General features: G+C 33.6%; 1 protein-coding gene across 1 annotated transcript in view; it reads left to right on the top strand.

Annotated features, from left to right (window-relative positions):
• The window catches only part of CNTLN (centlein), a 247919-nt gene that overhangs the window by 68139 nt on the left and 158400 nt on the right, over positions 1 to 21380 (top strand). The window contains exons 7-8 of the mRNA XM_010946034.3: positions 5008 to 5170; positions 15533 to 15727. Coding sequence (XP_010944336.1) covers positions 5008 to 5170; positions 15533 to 15727 — 358 coding nt within the window. The remainder of the gene's footprint in view (positions 1 to 5007; positions 5171 to 15532; positions 15728 to 21380) is intronic.

Raw genomic sequence — 21380 nt, 5'->3', positions numbered from 1 at the left:
GGAAAAAGAAAAGAAAAGAAAAGAAAAGAAAAAAGGAAAGGTCAAGACAGAGCAGTCATAATTTTGATTAGGAATATCATGAAAGTCAGAATCCTGAAGTTGGATTAATGCATCTGGATTGCTGGTGTTCCCAAGCACTTAGAAGAAGCAAGTGTAAATTATCTCTTGAGGATGATAAAACAGTTCTGTTCTCAAATTATGTCTACAGTTTTGCAAAGTAATGTCTAGCACATAGAAATATTAAGTATATGGTCAGGTAAGAATAAAAAAAGGCATAACTGGAAATGAAGGAAAAAGACCTAATTATTTGCCTACAGTATGATAAATTAACATAGAAAACTCAAAAATAATTTATTGAAATAGTGTTTAAATTAAAAAGTGGGTTTAGCACATTTGGTAGATATGAGGTCAGTGTATAAAATTCAACTGCATTTTCACTATGGCCAAGATGGCATAGTAAAAAGACCCTAAATTCACTTCCTCGCACAAGCACCCCAAAATCACAACTATCTTTACAACAGCCATCAGTGAAAAAGACCAGAACCTACCAGAAAAGATGTTCTACAGCTAAAGAAATAAAGAGGGAACCACAGCGAGACCAGTGAGAGGTGGACTTGTGATATAATCAAATTCCATACCCCTCCAGGTGGGCAACCCACAAACTGGAGAATATAGTACAGAGGTTCTCCCACAGGAGCAAGAGTTCTGAGCCCCATGGCAGGCTCCCCAGCCTGGGGGTCCGGCACCGGGAAGACAAGCCTGCAGAGAATTTGGCTTTAAAGGCCAGTGGGGCTTAATTGAAGGAGCCTCACAGGACTAGGGCAAGTAGAAACTTCACTCTTGAAGTGAAGTCTCACACATACTGCGACACAGAGCAGAAGAAATAATTTGATAGGGGCCTAGCCAGGGCTTACCTGCTCGTCTTGGAGAGTCTACTGGAGAGGGAAGGGACAGCTGCAGCTCATCCTGGGGACATAGACGCTGATGGAGAATATATTGGGGAACATTTAGCTGCATGAACATTGCTACTGTGGCAGCTAATGTATTGGATCATTAGCTCCAAGACCTGGCCCATTCAACAGCCTGCAGGTGACAGTGCTGGACACCTCAGGCCAAAAACTTAATTGGGTTTTTGGGTTTAACTAACATCTCCACCCATTAGCAGACAGGCTGCCTAAAGAGTAAGGAGGCCACAGCTGCCTCTGGGCTTGCCCCTAGACATAGCCCAGCCCACCATAGGGCCAAGACCCAGCTCCACTCACCAGTGGACAGAAACCTTCCATCAGGAAGCCATACCAAGCCTCTAGACCAGCCTCATCTACCAACGGGCAGACATTGGAAGCAAGATAACTACGATCTCACAACTCAAGCCAGACCCTACCCTGGGACCAGGTGGGCCCTAGCCCGGCATACGAGGAGACCAATGCAACCTTCACGACACCCTGGACCTCATACCCACCTAGTCCCAACAATCTGAAACAGGCTCTGGGATTGCTAGGCCCTGCAGTCAGGCTCCAGGAACCATCTGTGACTGCCAGTAGACTGCCATGATCTGGCTTTACCGCCAGTGGGTGGGCAATAGCCCCAAAGTCTTTGGGACCCTGACTCTGCCTATCAGTGAGCCAGCACTAGCCCCGAGGGCCCCGTAGGGTTCTGCAATCAGTTACCTCGTGACCAGGCCTTGCTAAACAGCAGCCAGCAGCATTTGCACAATGCAAAACCTGACAACCACCCAGATTAAGAGCCTGCCAGACCACCCACATAGGCAGCCCATCACAATAGGACTCACCCAGCCCTCTTAGGGTGAAACCCTGGAGCATATAGCTTGGGTGACAAGAGGGGAGTGCACTGCTGGGACACATAAGACACCTCCTACAGAGGGCACTTCTCCAAGGTCAAGAAACGTAACTAACCTACCACATACATAAAAATGCAAGTAGTAACTTAGATAAAATGAGGTAGCAAAGGAATATGTTTCAGACAAAGGAACAAGAAAAAACCCCAGAAGAAGAACTAAGTGAAGTAGAGATAGGCACTCTACCTGAGAAGGAGTTCAGTGTGATGATCATAAAGATGATCAAAGAACCAGGAAGAGAATGGATACACAGAGCAGGAAGTTAGAAGTTTTTAACAAAGAGTTAGAACAAAGATTTAGAAAATGTAAGAAACAACTAAAGATAGATGAAGAATACAATAACTGAAATAACATATACCATCGCTGTGTATTGTATCCTAATCTGGAAGTGGTACAAGGAGACAAATGTGCTAGGCATGCAGCTGGTTGACCTCAAGTGATAGAACCATGAGCTGTATAAATATTATAGGCTGAAGTGGTAGTTAATAGTATGAGGCAGAGCATGGGACTGAGAGTGGCAGGTGACACTGAATCTGAAAAGGTATATAAGGTGTATCTAATATAACAATAAATATTTAATAGGCTATAGGAACTATGCTAGGTGCTCTCTTTATAGCAATGAGCAAAAAAGTCCCTACCTTCATAGAAGTTTTTATTATCTCCACATCTTTGCTTTCTATTGAGATAACTCAGAGAGGCAAACTGATTTTTGTTACTTACATTTTCGAGACCTTACTTAGGTCTAGAAATTATAGGAATATAATTTCTATAACTATAATTATATTCCTATAATTCCTTCAGTAACTCCTACTGAGGTATACTTTCCTTCTGAATATGCACAAGGAAATTTCTTTTTTCTTAATTCTAAGTACTCCTCCTTTTAAATAAGTCCTGTTTCTTTTTCTTTACTCATTTTCAAGTGAAGAAAAGTCTACACAAATTCAGTGTTTTCCAGTGGTCCAGATGTGTGAGTTTCCAAAGCCTAGTTTGTTGTTTACTTTTGATACTGGTCAAGTTCCACTTTCATATTTATGACGTTGTACATTTCATCTCATCTAGTTTTCAAAGAGTGCTGTGAGGAGACACATAGAAAGAAACATACCTACATAGTATAAAATTATGCTTCCATTCCACTCACTGAGATGAGATTATGCTCAGAAAACAGCAGAAGATGAGAGTAAAGAATATGCTTTTCCCTTGGTTGATTTTTAATTCCCAAGTGTCTCATATTATGAGCACCTCCCAACTCCAGTGTATTTGTTCTGATTAAAGATATATTTTGTTCTAAATGACCCTTAAATCCAAGCCAATTACTGGTTCTGGCCCTCTCTTTAAGAAATAATATCTTCTAGCATTGCAAAAGAAATATGTTTTCTGTGTTTTGCATTGTATTAGATGATGATATGTTGTATTTTCACCATGTCCCCTTTCTAAATGCAACATTTACTTAGTTCTCCTGGCTAACGTGTCTTGACTATTATGCTGATGGAATTTTATTCTATGTCTTTTGCTGATCTCCTTTGATAATTCATGCCAGCGTTATTCTTAAAAAATAGCAGTACTCAGCAAGCATCATTACTATAGGTCTCTTCTCTCCTTTTTCTTGTATTACATTTCCTCCAGGCATTGTGCCATTCTTTCCCTTCCCCCATTTTTGGACTATTATTATCTGCAGGTTTCAGTTTTTTGCATAATTACAGGAAAAAGTGCTGTAGTCTGAATGTTTGTGTCCATCCAAAATTCATAGGTTGAAATTCTAATGCCAAATGTGATGGCATTAGGAGGTGGGACCCTTAGGGAAGTGCTTCCGTTGTAAGGGTAGAACCCACATGAATGGGAATAGTACTTGTGTCAAAAAGACCTCCCAGAGCCCCCTAGTGCCTCCCACCATGTGAGGATGTAACATGAAGTCTATGACCTGGAAGAGGGCCCTCACTTGACTATGCTGGCACTCTGATTTTTGACGTCTAGCCTCCCCAACTATGAGAAATAAATTTCTGTTTTTTTGTGAACTACTTAGTCTGTGATATTTTGTTATATCAAAAGGATTAAGACAGATGATGTATGTACATGTATCTGTGTGAGTTCAGGGGTTGCTGTTGTGTCTGGAGAACATTAATATTCTACACCTCTGAAAAAGCAGAGCTCATTTCTCCCATCTTAATATACATCCATCTTCAAGAACTGCGTATCTTTTTTGTTTCTTGTTTTATAAGTTTTATCTTATGTGATAGAATCACTAGATTGAGGTTATAGTAAAGTTTCCACTAAATAATAGTCTCTAAAATATATAAAAATAGTTTCCAAAAACAGTCTCCAAAATATACTATAAAGTATATTTCTGTGAAATATATCTCTGTAAATATTTTTCCCTTCAAATTGATTTTATGAAATATTTTCCAGTTTTGTGTGATCTGTATCACACAGGATTCACCACTACAGGAATCTGGAAACCTCTATCCCAGAGGTGTGGTTTTGTTAGACCTTAGTGCCATCAGTACCATCACCACAATTCATTTGTCCTCCTACTTACGACATTCATGCTGGGTGGGTTGGAAGGACTGATTTCACGTTGTATTGCGCTCTTGCCTTCTGACTTGTTTGCTTCATCATTTCCTTCAAGCTGGATTAGAGGAATCACAGGGATCCCAACCCAGGTTGCTTTAAGGAACTTTAGTGATTTAAGAAACTTTGGCTTGAAAAGTTAATTTGCCTTTTGGGATTCTTTTTAATGCTTATAAATAGTTCCATATAATATAAAATTAAAGGTTGAGTTACCCTGTGTTCAGAACTGTCTGCTAAGTATTGTTGGCATCAGTGCTCATCAATTCATGGAACTGAAGTATAACTTAATTTCAGTAAGAAGGTGGTACTATGTCTGTATATCTAGGATTTTTATTAATATCAAGCTATAAAAGAAAATTGATAAGTATTTGGCTTTGAAAGTCATAGTAGTACTATCAGTACTTTCTAGGTGTATGTGATAAATATTAAATACTTTGTATGTTATTTCTCTTATTAATATGTTTGCTGCAGTAAAAAATAATAGATGAAAAAATTCGAAGCCAATCTATAACCTTAGATGAACACAGTTATTTAACTGAGATGATCTTTATTCATGCTTCTCCCTATTTATTGCTTGCTTTGCACAGGAAAGAGTTGCAGGAGCTGCAGAATCTTTATAAACAGAACAGTGCACATACAGCACAGCAAGCAGAACTGATCCAGCAACTTCAGGTTCTGAATATGGACACACAGAAAGTGCTGAGGAACCAGGAAAATGTTCATACAGCTGAGAGTATATCATATCAAAAAGTATGCTTTTATTCTGTCATAAAAATGTAAATTTATATGTATGAGCTTATATAAATATATAGAATTCAAATTTTCACATTTCACCATTTCTTTATGTTGTTTCTTCAAAATTAAAAATGAAGTATGATTCAGTCTGATAATATCTAAAATCATGTGCATTTTCTTTATGCGCTGTTAAAGCTGAAACGTTTAAAATATATATGCAAATTTATCCTGTAGGATATTGTTTTTATAAACTGGAGTTTCGATACTACTATGAAATACACTAGGACTGTAGCGTCCCAACCAGGAAGGATTTGGGGAATGGGATTATTCAGCCTTTTATAATGAAAACTTAGCTGTCAAGTATAATTTTATACTTTATGACCTAAAGCAGTCTTTTATTATGAAATTTGTGCATTATTTTATTGGTAAATCTGCACAAACACAAATAGGTATGCTGATGAGGTCTTCAGGATCAATATTTTCCAAGGATTTTCCCCTCTTTATTTTTGTGTTTCTTTTAGTAGTCATTTTACTTTACACTTGTTTTAGGAGCTTCTCAAGAAGGTTTACCAGGTATTCTGACTGACTCAGCAGCAATAATTATAGCTAGTGATTAAAAAAACACTTACTGAATTCTTTATGTTTTGTGTAGTGTACTAAGTTATTTATAGAAATAATTTACTTTCTACATAGGTCAACCATATGAGATTGATGTTATTTCCTCTTAGTAACTGAGGCAGCCAAGGCTTAGAGAGGTTAAAAAGTGAAATCTATGTTATTTGGGGTTTTTTTCTGTTTAAACTTACTCTTCTCCTAAAGAAGCACTATGAAAATTCAAAATCTATAAATAATATGAAGTAAATAACTATTAAGTGAACTTTAAGCACATGTTTTTAAATGATGCTTTGGAACAGTGATTTTTCAACGTAAATTCTGTGTTCCCTTCAAGTTTCCCCAGGACGTGGATGATACCAAGCATTAGGGCAGTGCCTATCCTCTCCACTTTGAATAAAGCAGCTCTATCTTTTTGTTTTATACAGTGGGGTTGCTTGTTATGCTTTTGTTGCTAAACCAGACTCCACCGCTAAAATGACTTGAGAAACTGGACCTTATTAGTAACTTTAATTTTTTTTTCTCTTTTTCACTTGTATATTTATTTAACTCAAACATTTCTCCCTCTGTCTTAATTTTTGCTTGAAACTCCCCAACCCATGACAATTTATATTAAAATGTGACTTATGGCTGCTTGTTTTTAATGTTCATAACTCTTTTCTCTCATGTGCTGATACTTTTTCTATTTCTCTTCTCAGCAAGAAAGAACTTGGTAAGGTGAAAGAAAAAGACAGTATTTCCCTTGGTATTTCCCTTTTCAGTCTTTTATTCTAAGATTCCTTTTACAGCCTTGCTTAACCCAAAATTTAAGATAAATTGTTTCAGCCTTAATTCTCCTTTTTGGTTGATTCTTAACAGTCTCTGCAGAGAGCAGCCATCTTTTTTATAATCTACCTGAAGACTTTTATAGATTTACTATCATTTCAAGCAACTGAATACTTAAACATTTTTATTTAAAGTGATTGTCACCAAAGTGGTACATGCCTGTTGTGGTAAATTTTCAAATAATACAGACTGTATAAAAAAATTAATTTTTCTGCTCTCCTGCCTGAAGCCCTTGCCCCAGATGTTCCACTCTTAGTATTTGACAGTATATCCTAGAGTTCTTCTAGGAAAACAGAGTATTTTAAAATTACTTCTTCTTTTTTTAATTATACAAAAATTACATGAATATGTTGTTATAGAAATTGAAATGATAGAGAAGTACTGATAATGCTAATCTAACAGAGTTGAGTTCCCTTTCACTCATCCCTGTTCATTTCATTCCCCTCCCCAGGGGTAATCATCTGAGTAGTTACTTCAGCCCTTTTCCATGCAATATATACTGTGTGTGTACATACATGCATATCACACATCTAGGCATCTGACTTTTTAATATTAATTAATTTATCCTATATTTATTTTTTTACTTTTTTAGAGTTACATTTAACAAATAATATGCCTTGGGTATATTTCCATGACTGTACGTATAGCTCTTGCTCTCCTCCTCCTCCTCATCCTCCAACAGGAACATATGAAGTACAGGTGGATTTACCAGAGTGTAATTTGATGATTACTAAGAACTCCCTCCCCAACTTTTTGTTATTATAAACTTGCCTACAGAAGGAGGTGTTCCCCATCTCTCCTATAGCATTAACTTTTCACTACTGGATCATTCTCTTGCTAGAGAGTAGGTTATTGTCTTACACAGGAAAGAATTCAAGAGCAAGCCATACTGAAGTGAAGGCAAGTTTATTTAGAGAGATACACATACCATAGACAGAATGCAGTCTGTCTCACTTACCAGCAACACTTGTCACAGTTGATGGCGCTCTCCCTTAAAACACTTTTTTTTCTCCTTGTTTGCAGCACATCACAATTGTGTGGTTTTCTTCCTTCAGTTTCTAGCTGTTCCTTTTCTGGTTTTTGTTTTTGTTTTTGTTTTTTTTACCTCGTCTTCCTTAGTTGGCCTGTCCTCTAAATGTTAAAATGTTCCAAGCCATAATCTTAGGCACTCTTTTTCCTCTGTTCAAATTCATACAATAGGTGATTTTATCCTCCCACCTAGGCTTTCAAAATCATATTATCTATATGCTGTTGACTCCCAAATTTGATTATCTACTTTGGATGTCTTCCTTGACCTCTAGGAAAGTATATCTAATTGCGTACTCAGCATCTCTTAACTTGGATGCCTAAAGGGCATCTCAAACTTCACATGTTTGAAACTAAGCTATGTCAGTTTTGCCTTCACCATGTGTATGGAATCCTACTACTTCTCACCACCCCTGCTGTGACCACTAACTTGTATTACCTGAATGATTACAAGAGTTTCCCACTTTGATTCTTTGCTCCTGACCTTACTCCGTTTGAGTTCATTCTCAGCATAGATGCCAGGATGTTCTTGCTGAAACTTCGTAAGTCAAATCAAGTCACTCCTCTCTTCAACTCCTTCCATTGGTTTCCTGTCTCATTTAGTAGAAGCCTAAGTTCTTACTATAATCTGTGAGACTACACGATCTGGCTCTGCATTACCTCTCTGGTCTCATCCTTGCCTTCTCTTCTCCTTGGTCCCTCCACTTCAGCCACATTTAACTTTTTCTCACTCAACATACCAAGGGTTCTGCAACCTCAAGGTCTTTGCACTTGCTTCCACAGCCTGGTATCTCTTAACCCACTTGTCTACATAGATGACCTTTTTACCGCCTTTACACTTCACCTCTCAGAGCTTAAAATCTTGTTGATAGCAGACAGTAAATAGGAGGTGTAAGAATGATATATATTCTAATAGCAGCAGGATGTATGGGAATATAGCTGGAGCAGGTTTCTAGGTTAAGGATAAAAAAATGACTCTCCATAATGAAATGATGTCAGTGATGTTTATTCTAAGATAAGAAGACATCAGTGAGACAAATTTGTTTCTCATAACTCCTCTATATGAACTCTAGCTGAAACCAGAATTCCCTAGTCAGTGACTTCACTAAATTTGGAGAGTTAGAACTTATATATTCCTATTTGGACAACTTGTCATACCCTGAACTTTGATTAGGGATAGTTTTTGAAACCACATAAACCTTTCCCCAAGATCATCCACTCCAAGAATCATTATCTGTAATAATGAGGGATATGATGACAGTATGTTGTGCTTATGAATATCATGGATGCAAAAAGGAAAAAAAAAGTAAACAAATCTCCTGCTTTAGAGAACTGGCTTGCTTTTCCTTGTATTGCTCTATTTTTTTGTTCTCTTTTTCTCTTCAGTTTGAACTCCCTTTTCTTTCTGTTCTTCAGAAGTTGCCTCTCAAGGGGCAGGAGGTTGGAGGGAAGAAATTCACTGATTTTTAATTTGATACTCATTCTGAAATGGTAATTCTCATTGTAATATTTTAATTTTGATGTTATTTTAGATACTTGTAGTGTTAATAAAGTTTTCATTGGTATGTTTAACTGGACTTAATTCAAAAGTCCTTGAGTATTTATTTACATTATAAATTTTGCCTGCAGTTAGTAGATATTACAGTTAATGTTTCTTTGGTAATCTACGTACAGATAGTTACCCATAAAAACACAGGAAATAAAACCTTTGTAATTCCATCTCTCAGAGGCAAATACCATTAACATTTTGAATATTTCCTTTCAGATTTTTAAATACATTTTAACATATCCGTGAAGAGCCTAGTATCTTTCACTTCACATTATATTAAAACAATATCACAACATACAACTATTTTGGAAATAGTAATATAATTTATTTAACCATTTTTTCATTGTTGATCACATATGCTGTTTAAATATTTCACCATTGTAAATAAAGCTGCAATAAACATCTCTTTCCTGTCAGTTTAGACTATTAGTGTTAGTATTAGAGAATATTGAACGTGTATACACACACACACACTCACAGATACCCCCAGGAAACAATTCTTTTTACGAAAAAGCTAGTGACATTATATTAATTTTGTGCAAGTCACTCTTAATTAGTTCATACATAAAGATAGCCAGTTTAAGTGATTAAATAGTAAGAAAACACAAGGGATAATGGAGTTTGAAGGAGACCTGCCTACCACATGAAAAATGATCAATAAATATTAAGTTATTGAACTTTGGGGACTTATGTACAACACTATCCCATTTACTATAATAATGCAATTTAAAAATCATAGATGTTTATTTGAATTGTTGTAGTATTTTTTAACCTTATAAGCATATATTTCTATCTTAATTTAAAGATTATTCTAGTACATTTAATTTTTAACTATTTGGCTGAGTAGGTTCTGGAGTGGTATAAAAATGTGGAAGAACTAAGAATACAACTTGGAAGTCCTTCCAGTTGGAACATAATCATAAATAAAGAATATAAAATTATATGATAAGCCAGGGAGAATCTGTGTTTACATTTTCACACATTATTTTAAAAATATATTATTTAAGCTGAGATACAAATGTAAGTCACCTCCACCAACCATATAATAATAATGGTTAATATTTATTTGAGCTATTGTATATCAGCCCCTGGGAAAAGGGATTTTGCCTCATATTTAAGCCCCACACCAACCCTGTGTGATATATTATTACTATCCCTTATTATTTTGTAGATCAAGTAACTGAGGATTAAAGTCAAATAGCTACCAGGTGCTAGAATTCAAATCTAGATAATTTTTTTTTTAACTGAAGGGTAGTTGATTTAATATGTTTTTAGGCATACAGCAAAGTGATTCAGTTATACATGTATACACACACACATATATATTCTTTTTCAGGTTCTTTTACATTATAGGTTATTTTATAAGATATTAAATATAGTTCCTTGTGCTAAATCTAGCTAATCTTGAATCCAGAACCCACAATGCTAAACTCTTGTTATAAAGCCCACAGTGCAGTTCAGTTATACATGGAGTAATGTGGACTTATCCTTAAAGGGTTCTGTAAAGATTCTATAAACTTACATTATTCATTTTACTCAAAATTTTTTCAATACTCAATAACTTTTTATGTTGGGAAATGTATCTTGATGTCTAAGTTAAATGTTATTCACAAAATTCAATTGCATTCTTTTTGGTGAAAGGGGAGCTCAGCATGATATCATCCTTTGTGAAGAGAGCCCCCATCAGTATTCTTCAGCCACTGTTTCCCTGATAGTACAAATTTGGTTTTTTCCATTTTTCTACAGCACTGCAGTTTTTAACTTCTTGAACTAGAGATTTTTTTTTATTAGACTTCCCTCCCCCACCACCCAAAAATGTATCAGTTGTGGACTTCAGGATTTTTATATTTGGGAATGGTCACATTACTTTATTTATCATATATAAACAGTATGCTACTGTTCAAACTTCCAATGTTCATTTACACCAAATTATTCACCTTAATCCTAGAGCATTTTACTTAGTAGTTGTCTTTATTTTTCTTCCACATGTATTTTTCCAGGTATTTTAAAATAAATTTGAGTAATCCAGTAGTCCTTGCAACAACGAGATGAAATTGTTTACTTACAAATTAAGATTTGCAAATCTTTTTCAAATATAACGAACATAAATGAATTTTATCATTTCCAAATAATAATCAGGCTTAGCTTTAAGATATGGGGGAGTTGAAATAAAAAAATATTACGTTAATAGTTTCTCTGATTCTACTAAGTTTACTTTTTTAAGAGTTAGGTTTTCTTAATTTACTGTTTCTGATCGAGTTTCTGTTTCTTCCGTCCTCTTCTCATAGTTCTCCTTTCTACCTTCTTTTTCACTGTCCTATTTCCTTTCCCTTCTCCCATTTAGTAAGTTGATTTATATCATAATATTCATTTCATTGTCTGAAAAGATAAAAACAGTTACCCTCAGTGGTAGGATGAGGGGAATGAGGAAGGGAGACAAAGGTGAAGAGAGAAAAAAGATTTTTGAGCACAAGAATAAGGTGAGTCATATTTTCCTCAAGGTCTCTGTAACAAATCATTAGTCTCCTACCCAAAACTACCTACCAGATAATCTAGAGGGCTCCTCTAGAAGAGAAGCACCCATTAAGAGAAATAAAAATAAGCTAGTGTATTTTCTTCCTCTGAGCATGCTGTGGCCATTTATGTAAGTTTTAATAGTTTTTCTCCCTTTGCCTGTTATTTATATACATGTGTATGATTTAAATATAGATGGGAATTGTGTCAGCATTTACAACTTCTAGACTATCTAACATGTTTGGGTTACTAAATATGTATGTTATCACCTTTTGTTCTATTTAGTGACAGTTACATGACGCGGACTAGTATCAATGCAGGAAACTAAGGAGTTAGGTTATACATCCTTTTAGTTTAAACTGCATGTTAAATCAGATTCTTTGCTTCTCGTTTTTATGCTATAAACAAATAGAATTTTCACTTTTAAAATTTATCATCTCAATCAGAGTGGCAAATAGTATGCTTATTCACTAATATGGAAAATTTTATCCTTTAAACAAATTAGTCATTGGGTCACAGAGCATATACTTTTTCAAAATTGTTTAGGTAAATAATATGTAATCTTGTTCCTCAACACTAATAAAAATATGAGATGAATACTTCAGGCTAAGCACCTCAAAGTTAAAGGTCTTGGAGTTTGGGGTGATATTTCTGGACATAAGTTGCTTTCTGTCGCCTAGGGATCCTCTTAATGTCTTTTCATTTTTATTTCTTCAACAAAAAAATAAACAGGTAGACTAGTAAGCATAATAAATTAATTTAGGGATTATAATGTTTGATACTTTTAAAGTATATAGGGATGGTATGATTAAATTTTTAAGGGCCAGAATCTTGTAAAAGATTCTGGTCTATTCCAGCTATTTGGACTATTAGAGGAAAGAAATTGTAAAGTGCCTCTCTGAAAACTTCTGAAAGCAATTGTGATAAATCAGGATGCCTAAACCTATACAGATGAGTGAATTTGTTTCCTTACCTGATTTACTCACTTGGGAACTATTTTTTAACTCACTCGACTATTATTAATGGGTTGAGAATAACATGGTGTCTAGCCAGGGGGCTTGGAACATCCTAAACCTTTGCCTCCTTACAAGAGCTCCTAGCAAAACAAACATTCTGTTAGATCCTGAGGCTTTGTCACCAAAAATATAGGAAAAATAAAAATAGACAGACAATCTCCTTGAAGGCTTTTCTAGCCACATTTACTGGTGGACCAGGGCCTAAAATTAAAAATGGCTGAAGGGTTGCCTTTGCTTTCTTTAAGTGCACAGCTGAGTGGTCTTATTGTTATTAAATAAGTGAAGTCCAATCAGCCATCATAAAAATAGGCAGGTAGGAGATGTATATTTGGAATAAGATCTAAGGCATAAAAGAGAGTTTGTCCCAATCCACGGAGTAAGGCTGGTTGAGATCATCTATTTCAGACTTTATCAATTCTTTTTTACCAACTGCTAGAAGGATGGATATTTTCAAAGAAAGAGTTTGCCTCAGTGTCAGAGTTGCATACCCAGTCCTATGAGATCAAGCCAGGGCAACTTCTGAAGAGGAAGTACAACTGCATAAATTGAATGGCAGAGAGAGCCAAGTAGAGAACATAAGAAGAGAACTGTTTTTATGGAATCAGAAAAGAAGGGAGAGAAGAGAAGAAAAGAGACATTAAAGTAGAGCCTTCTTCCATGAAGGAATAGGCACAGGAGCCTTACATCTGTGAAGGAAGATCCCAAGACATGACACCCAAGAGAAAAGTATACTGCATCCTTGGCACTAAATGGCTAGTTAATTGGTCTTCATTCCTGATGGTGCACTATCATTATGCCTGTACTTTGGGCAATGGGAGGGAAACTGTGGGTTTTTCTTTGTCAATACTTATTACTGTTCATGGGATTCTCAAATATTTGAAATCCGTATGTTCTTTTTAAAAATATTTTTATTGAGGTATAACTTGAAAACTATACATTTTTTAATAATATTGTGGTCTGTTATTTTCCTCCAAAGATTTCTACTGATTGGGTAAAAACTTGTTAATATTATAAAGCATATAAATAAGACAGAAAGGGGGTTAAATAATTTTTCAACTGAAAAGTGACTCTATATGCTATTCAACACTCATCCTAGCTTCAGTTCTCTCTAGTCAACTTAGCTCTTGTCTCCAGATTTTGCTTTCTTCTTTTCTACCCTGAACTCAATCATGAAAGCAGCAACACAGCACAGATAGGTCACTGTAAGGCCCCTTCATTGTTCCTCAAAGCTGTCAGGTTCCTACTGTCACTTCCCTCTAACAATATCCAATAGTATCAGCTGTGGAAAGGACACTGGATATACTCCCTGGTATAAAGATAATTGGAAGGGAAAGTACAAGTTTATGTCCTGCAGTTCTTTATAAATCATAAAGACAACCTTTCTTTTATAAAAAAAATTTTTTAGACTTTGGCTGTAAAGTGAAATGGATTATTTAAAGTATTTATAGTAATATAGAGGTATAATCCTGTACAGAAAATAAAAAGTATAGTGAACTAATTGTCAGAGGATTGATTTGGAGGGTCATGTTTTTATGACAAATTATGATATCTGAAAGAAAGTTTTAAAAAGATTTCACAAGCCTTTTTTATTTTAAAATTAAAACAATTAAATTATAGCATACAAACAGAAAAGTACTCTGACAACTTTTGTGTAGTTAAGTTTCTTCCCATAAGGCAAGAATAACTAATGGAAGATTCTCCCTGTCTTCAATTGAATGAGGAAACCTAAAAACCTGCTGTTTTAGCAACGTAATTTTGAGATTCTACCCTTGGGAATTTTTCTTTTTTTTTTTTTGTAAGATCTCTATCTCATTATTAGCCTTTTTTTCTCTTTAAAGCAAATCTTAATTCTTGGGTCACATTCCCAATGTCATCAGCAAATATATATATGGATTTTTTATGAGAATCAGTTACCACAAATTGAATTATGCCTCATTAAATCACAATCCTAAGTTAGGATGAAAAATCACCAAGTAAGTTAGTGAGTATTAGAGGAATACCGTTGTTTACCATGTATGATCTCTGCATGACACCACTTACATACCATATACTGTCTCACAGTATTGATAAACTCTATTTTTAAATTTATTTAATTAATGTTGCCTTGACTTAAAAAATTAAAATTATCTATCATGCTATCAGAATACTGATTCTGTTTTATCACTCTTTTCAAGATCTTCAGTGATTCCCTGTTGCCTACAGGAACAAGTCCATCTTCCTTAATCTGGCATTTAAGAGTCTTTACCTTCTATCTGCAGTCTTATTGCCTGGTTTTGTCTCTTATTATCCCTTCTGCAGCTCCTCCCCTACTGCAGGTGTAGATGCTTATTTATATGAAGTGGGAATATATCAGTCAGCCTTAATGAACTCTCAGTTTTTCTTTTTTTTCTTTCAAATGTATATATTGAATCCAATTAGACTGATATATATCTTATACTCCCTTTCTGTTTCTTCCTTCTTAGAATGACTTTTTGTTTTCAGTCATTTTCTGTAATACCATCATGGCTCAATTCAAGTCCTTTCTTTTCATGAAGCCCTCTAAGATTAATCTAGCTAGCTTAAAATGTTTATAGCTTTCTTAGAAATTTATCACACTTTTTCCTATATTATAATGGGCAATAAAACATACTGCCTTTTTAACATCAGTTGGAGTTTTATATTGATATTTGATTATATCATGTAGTTTTCCATGTGTATTGTTTTTCCTCTTAGACTATTAAAATAATGGGAGGACAAGGATTGTGCCATACATAGACCTCATATATATGATACATATATACAGACATAACTATTTTATTGATTATTAATAAATTTGGATATATTTTTTCGAAACAGCTTTACAATGAGTTACATATTTGTTTTGAAACCACAAAATCAAGTGAAGCTATGCTCCGACAAAATGTTGTTAGTCTTCAGGATCAGCTATTTCAAAGAGAGCAAGAAAATGCTAAATTAAAAGAAAAGCTTCAGGAATCACAAGGAGCACTCTATCCTTTACCTCAAGAATGTGATTCAGACCACTCAGAACAGGTGAGAGACACTTTCTAAAGCTGTTTATCCAGTATAATACCATATTAAATAATCTACAATTGACTAAAACACAAAAAATTTAAATAAATTTGCATATGTTAGAATGTGTGTCAGATACTTTTGCATTGTGCTATTTTTTGTACACTCTGTAGACATGGATATTATATATAATATGAATTCATAGAGAAATGCATGTAGAAATACAGGGTCTATCTGGTATAGTCACTGGGATGAAACATTTGACTGATACATGATAATGAAGAGGAAATTAATAATTTTGAGACTTTTTATTGAATGGGCTAATAGAATGAAAAGAGTATTGAATAGGAAGTCTTATAAAGTATTTGCCATAATTCCTGGTATATGGTAATTAATATCGTTTAGTCCCAGTTCTGCCACTTCCTTAATATATGATTTTGGAGTTTCTACCTATTTCCTGTGCTATTAAGTAAGACAGTGTAAATATATAGATAAATATGCAGGTTCAGGATTAAAATAAACTGGGGATCAAATTATAGCTCTGCCTGTGAGCTTTGTGAACTTGAACAAATTTCTTAACCCTTTCAACCAAAGTTTCTTTACAAATAAGGTGTTGATATTAGTGGTATCTTTGTCATAGAGCTTTGTGAGGATTGATGAGATAATGCATGTCAAGAAAATGCAGAGCTTATCATATAGAGAATATTTAGTGGTACCTCTTTTAAATAATCTTCAAGGTAACTTTCAGCTTTAAATATAAAAAATATAAAAATCCTATACCTATTCCTATAAATTTATTTGTCTTTAAGGGACTCGGCATTTCTTCAAATTTTAACTTTAATTTTAATTTTAAGAAATGAAATTAATAGAAGAATGACCCTTTAACGGTAATTTTTCAACCCAGCATATTTTGTCTTGCTAGTTACTCTAAGACAACAATTTAAAATTTTGTATTGTATTATATGTCATTTTTTTGAACATCAGGTGCACAGAATTGGATTAATCATAAAATTTGTGTCATGACACAGTATTATGTTATGTGCATATTTGTTTTAATTCATTTATTGTTTTTTATTATAATCAACACCCATGGTCCCACCACCTAATCCAAGGATAGGAAATTACTAATAACTTACATCTACTTGTATCCTTCTCTCTTTTCTGGTACCCTGATTCACCAGAGATAACTGCTAAATTGTTTACCATTTTGATTATTTTTAGGAAGTTTTATCACATACAAATTTATGAGGAAATAGAATATTGTCTAGTTTTGTCATTGGTAAAAATGTACCATAATGTGTTGTTGCCTGGCATTTGGCAATTTTTACTCATTACTGTGTTAAGATTCATCTAAGATGTTTGTTATAACTGTTCATTTATTTTTAGTGATTTAAAATATTCTATTATATGTGATTATACCATAACTACTTGTCCATTCATTTGTAGATGAGTATTAGGGTCATTTCTAGTTTTTTGCTGTTATGAATAGTGCTGCAGTTGACATTTTTGTACATGATTCTTAGTACACACATGCCTGCATTTTTGTGGAATATAATGGGAATCCTGGGTTTAGGATGTGAAAATGTTACTTTCACAGAATACATGTCACTTATTTTTCAAAGGGGTTTTCATCAATTTTACTTACACCAACAATGGATAAGAGATCTGGTTGATTCCCATCCTCCTCACCACTTGGTATATTGTTAGACTTAGTTTGTTGACAACTGAATTAGAATAAAATAATTTTGTTTTGATTGTCATGTATATATCACTGATAAAGCATGTCTTCAAAGGATTACTAGCCAAGTGAATGCCCTCCTCTGCAAAATGTCTATTTATGTCTTTTATCCATTCTTCTATTGGATTTTTTTCTTACTGATTTTTAAAGGTTCTTGATATTAATCTCTAGTACATTAAATGTGTGGCAGATATTTTCTCTCTGTGTACCTTTTCATTTTCTTTAATATGTCATATGATGAACAGAAATTCTTGATTTTCATTTAGAAAAATTAATCTTATATAGTTGGTGCTTCAGTATCTCATTTAAGAAATCTTCCCCTATCCCAAATACAGAAATATTTGTGCGTCTGTTTTCTTCAAAAAGTTTTAAAGCTTTGCTTATGTCATTTATATTCGTAATTCATTCGGAATTGTGTTTCATGTATTGTATAAGGTAAGGATCCATTTTATTTATTTATTTTTTCCCCACATAGTAGCCAGTTTTCACAGCTCAGCCTATTGGATGATCCCCCTTTTTCCTGTGTGGTGCTGGGCTACCTCTGTCATATATCCTAGTCAGTATATTTGTATGCTTCTTTCTAGACTCTGTATTTCTAGACAATGTTATGTCATCTTAATTAGTATAGCTTCGTAGTCAGTCTTTATATGCAACAGATCTACTTTCTTACTGTTCTTTAAAGCATTTTGACCATGTTGGCACTTAGCACCGAGATCTAACTTTAAAGATAATTTATAGTTTAATGAAAAACATTATTGAAATTTTCTTAAACAATTTTATTGAAGTGTAACATACAAATAGTAAAGTGTTGTACAAACTTTAAATTTATAACTCAACAACATTTCACAAACTGAACACATCCATATAAATACTACTCAGATCAAGATACAGAATATTACTAGTATTCAGTAAATCTCCATAATGTTCCTAATTAGTAGCTATGCCCATAAAGTAATCACTACTTTAACTTCTATCATCATTGATTAGTTTTGATTAGTTTTGAAACTTATAGTGTTCCACCTTTAAACACTCTGTATGTTATGTTTGTTTGGTTTTTTTGGTAAATATCCTTTATTATATTAGGAAGCTCCCATGTATTCATAGTTTGGTGAAAGTCTTCATGAACAGGTATGGAGTGTATATAATATGTCTTTTAAGATGATGGTAGGCTTTTCCCATTTATTTTGTTAATAACATGGTTAATTACTTTGATTGTTTTTCAATTATTAGTTCAGTTTTGTATTTTTGACATAAATCTAACTTTGTTGTACTGTTTTATTATTTTCAAATATTGCTGAATTAAATTTGCTAATGTTTTGGTTAGGATTTTCGCATCTATATTCGCATCTAAGGCTATTCGGCTGTACTTTTCCTTTCTTGAATGTTTCATGTTAGATTTGATATCAGGGTGTTGCTGGTATCCTAATATGAGTTGCAAAGTAGTCTCTCTTTTACACATCACTAGGAGAGTTTGTGAAAGACATTATTTTTTGCTTTTTAATAAACACTGAATGCTTTCCTTCTAAGATGAGGAACAAGTCAGTTCTATTCAATATTATACTGGAGATTTTACCAAGTACAATAAGGCAAGAAACAAATGAAATCATACCAATTAGAAATAAGGAAGTAAAACTCTTTTTATTCACAGAACCTGAGCATCCGTATAGAAAGCCTACTGAATCTATGATGAAGCTCCTAGAAATAGTAAGTAAATTTAGCGGTGTTGCAAGATGTAACATCAGTATACGAAAGTCAATTATATTTCTAAATATCAGAAACAAATAATTAGAAATTGAAATTAAAAGACAACATCAAAGCCTATGTAATAATTAAGGATAAATTTAACAAAATGTGCACCAGACTTATATACTGAAAAGTACAAAATATACCAGAGTGAAATTGAAAGACATGTAAGTGGACAGCTATGCAAAATTCATGAATCAGAAAATGCAATATTGTCACAATGTCCGTTCTTCCTGTATTGATCTATTATGTAATCCCAGTCAAAATTCTAGGAGGCTATTTTTTTTTTGGACAAATACAAGCCAATTCTAAAATTTATAGGAAAATGCAAGGGACCTAAAAGAGCAAAATCAAGTTTCATAAAAGGTAAAGTTGGAGGACTTACACTGCCTGATTTTGAGACATATTTATCAAGCTCAAAAGTCAGGATTGTGTAGTTTTGGTGTTATAATTGACAAAATAATCAATGGAACAAAATAGAGTCCAGAAAAATACCCACTAATATATGTCACTTTATAGTAATTCTTGAAATGAGGGTAATGTAAGTCACTTTATTCTTTTTTAAGAATGCTCTGTATATTCTTGCTGTGTGGCTTTTTACAGAACTTTTAGTATCAGCTTCTCAGTTTACAAATAAATGGTTAGAAATGTTTCTAATTTCCCTTGTGATTTTCTTTTTGCCCTTTTGGTTATTTGGAAGTGTGTTGTTTACTTTTGAAATATTTGTGGTTTTTTCCCTGTATATCTTATTTTTATCCACTTCTAACATACTTCTATTATGGTCAGAGATAGTACGCTGAAAGATTACTGTATTTGGAAATTTATTGAGACTTGTATGGCCCAACTTATAGTCTTGATGAATGTACTATTTTTACCTGAAAATAATTTGCATTCTGCAGCCATTGAGTGGTGTGTTCCTTAAATATCAATATTAATTATGGTGTTGTGGTTGATAGTGTTCAAATATTCTGTCCTTAGTGATTTTTATGCTTAGTTTTTCAAAAATCAGTTTTCCTGTCAGTTGCTGAGAGGTGTTAAAAGCTACCAGTATGATTGTAGATTTTTGTTTCTCCCTTTAATTTTGCCTTATATTTTAAAGCTGTTTTATTAGGGGCATACATATTTATGATTGTCATGTCTTTCTGATTATTCAAGCCCTTTGCCATTATAACTATAATTTTAACTATTTTAGCTATAATAATATACTGTTGACTTGGAGTCCAATTTTATGATGTTAATATAGCCAATGAGTCTCTTTAATGATTACATTTTACATGGTAGTATACTTTTCCCTAGTCTTTAAATTTCCATCTGTAGGTGTCTTAATATTTAAAGTATACATAGTTTGATACTACTTTTTCCATCCTGATAATTTTTTTCTTTTCATTGCAGTGTTAATCCAGTTAAATTTAATATAATTATTAATATGTTTGGGTTAAGTGTACCATCTTACCATTTGTTTTCTGTTTATCCTGTTTTCTGTTCCTCTTTCCTTCCTTCCTTTTGGGTTAATTGACTGTTTATATATAAGTTTTTTAAAGCAATTAAAAATGTCACTTTTCTGTCTTCTGGACTCCACTGTTTCTGATGATGTCAATGGGAATTTGTTTCATTATTCACTGAAATGTGATAACGTCAGTGTTGTCTGACTTTTTTCCCCAATATTTTAACTTTGGTTTTAAGCATTTAATTTTGATATTCCTAAGTATGATTTTCATTGTAGCCATCCTTCTTGCAGTTTGATAAACTTCTTTTTGTATATATATATATATATATGTATTTTTTGTTTATATATATATATACATATTTTTTTTTTTTTTACTGAATTGGGGAAATTTTTGACATTATTTTCACAAACATTTTCTGACTTCTCTCTCTTCTCCTTTTGAGACTCTCACTTCACTAATGTTAGACTTTTCACTGTTGTCCCCCAAAGTTAGTGAGTCTCCATTTTTTTCAATCTTTTAATCTATGTTTTTTAAATTAGGTAATTTATATTAATTACTCTTCAAGTTAACTGACATTTCTGCTATGTCCAATTTTCCCTTAAGTCTTTTCTGTGAATTATTTTTCAAATATTGTATATTTCCATTCCAGAATTTTCATTTTATTCATTATTATAGTCTGTATATATTTGTGGAATTTTTCTGTTTGTGCATTATCTTATAAACATATTTTTCTTTAGGTCCCTAT

This window comes from Camelus bactrianus, chromosome 4, assembly GCF_048773025.1.
Source record: "Camelus bactrianus isolate YW-2024 breed Bactrian camel chromosome 4, ASM4877302v1, whole genome shotgun sequence".
In the NCBI taxonomy this organism is placed as follows: Eukaryota; Metazoa; Chordata; class Mammalia; order Artiodactyla; family Camelidae; genus Camelus; species Camelus bactrianus.
The sequence above is the reverse complement of the archived record's forward strand: the minus strand, read 5'-3'. Positions and strand labels throughout refer to the sequence as shown.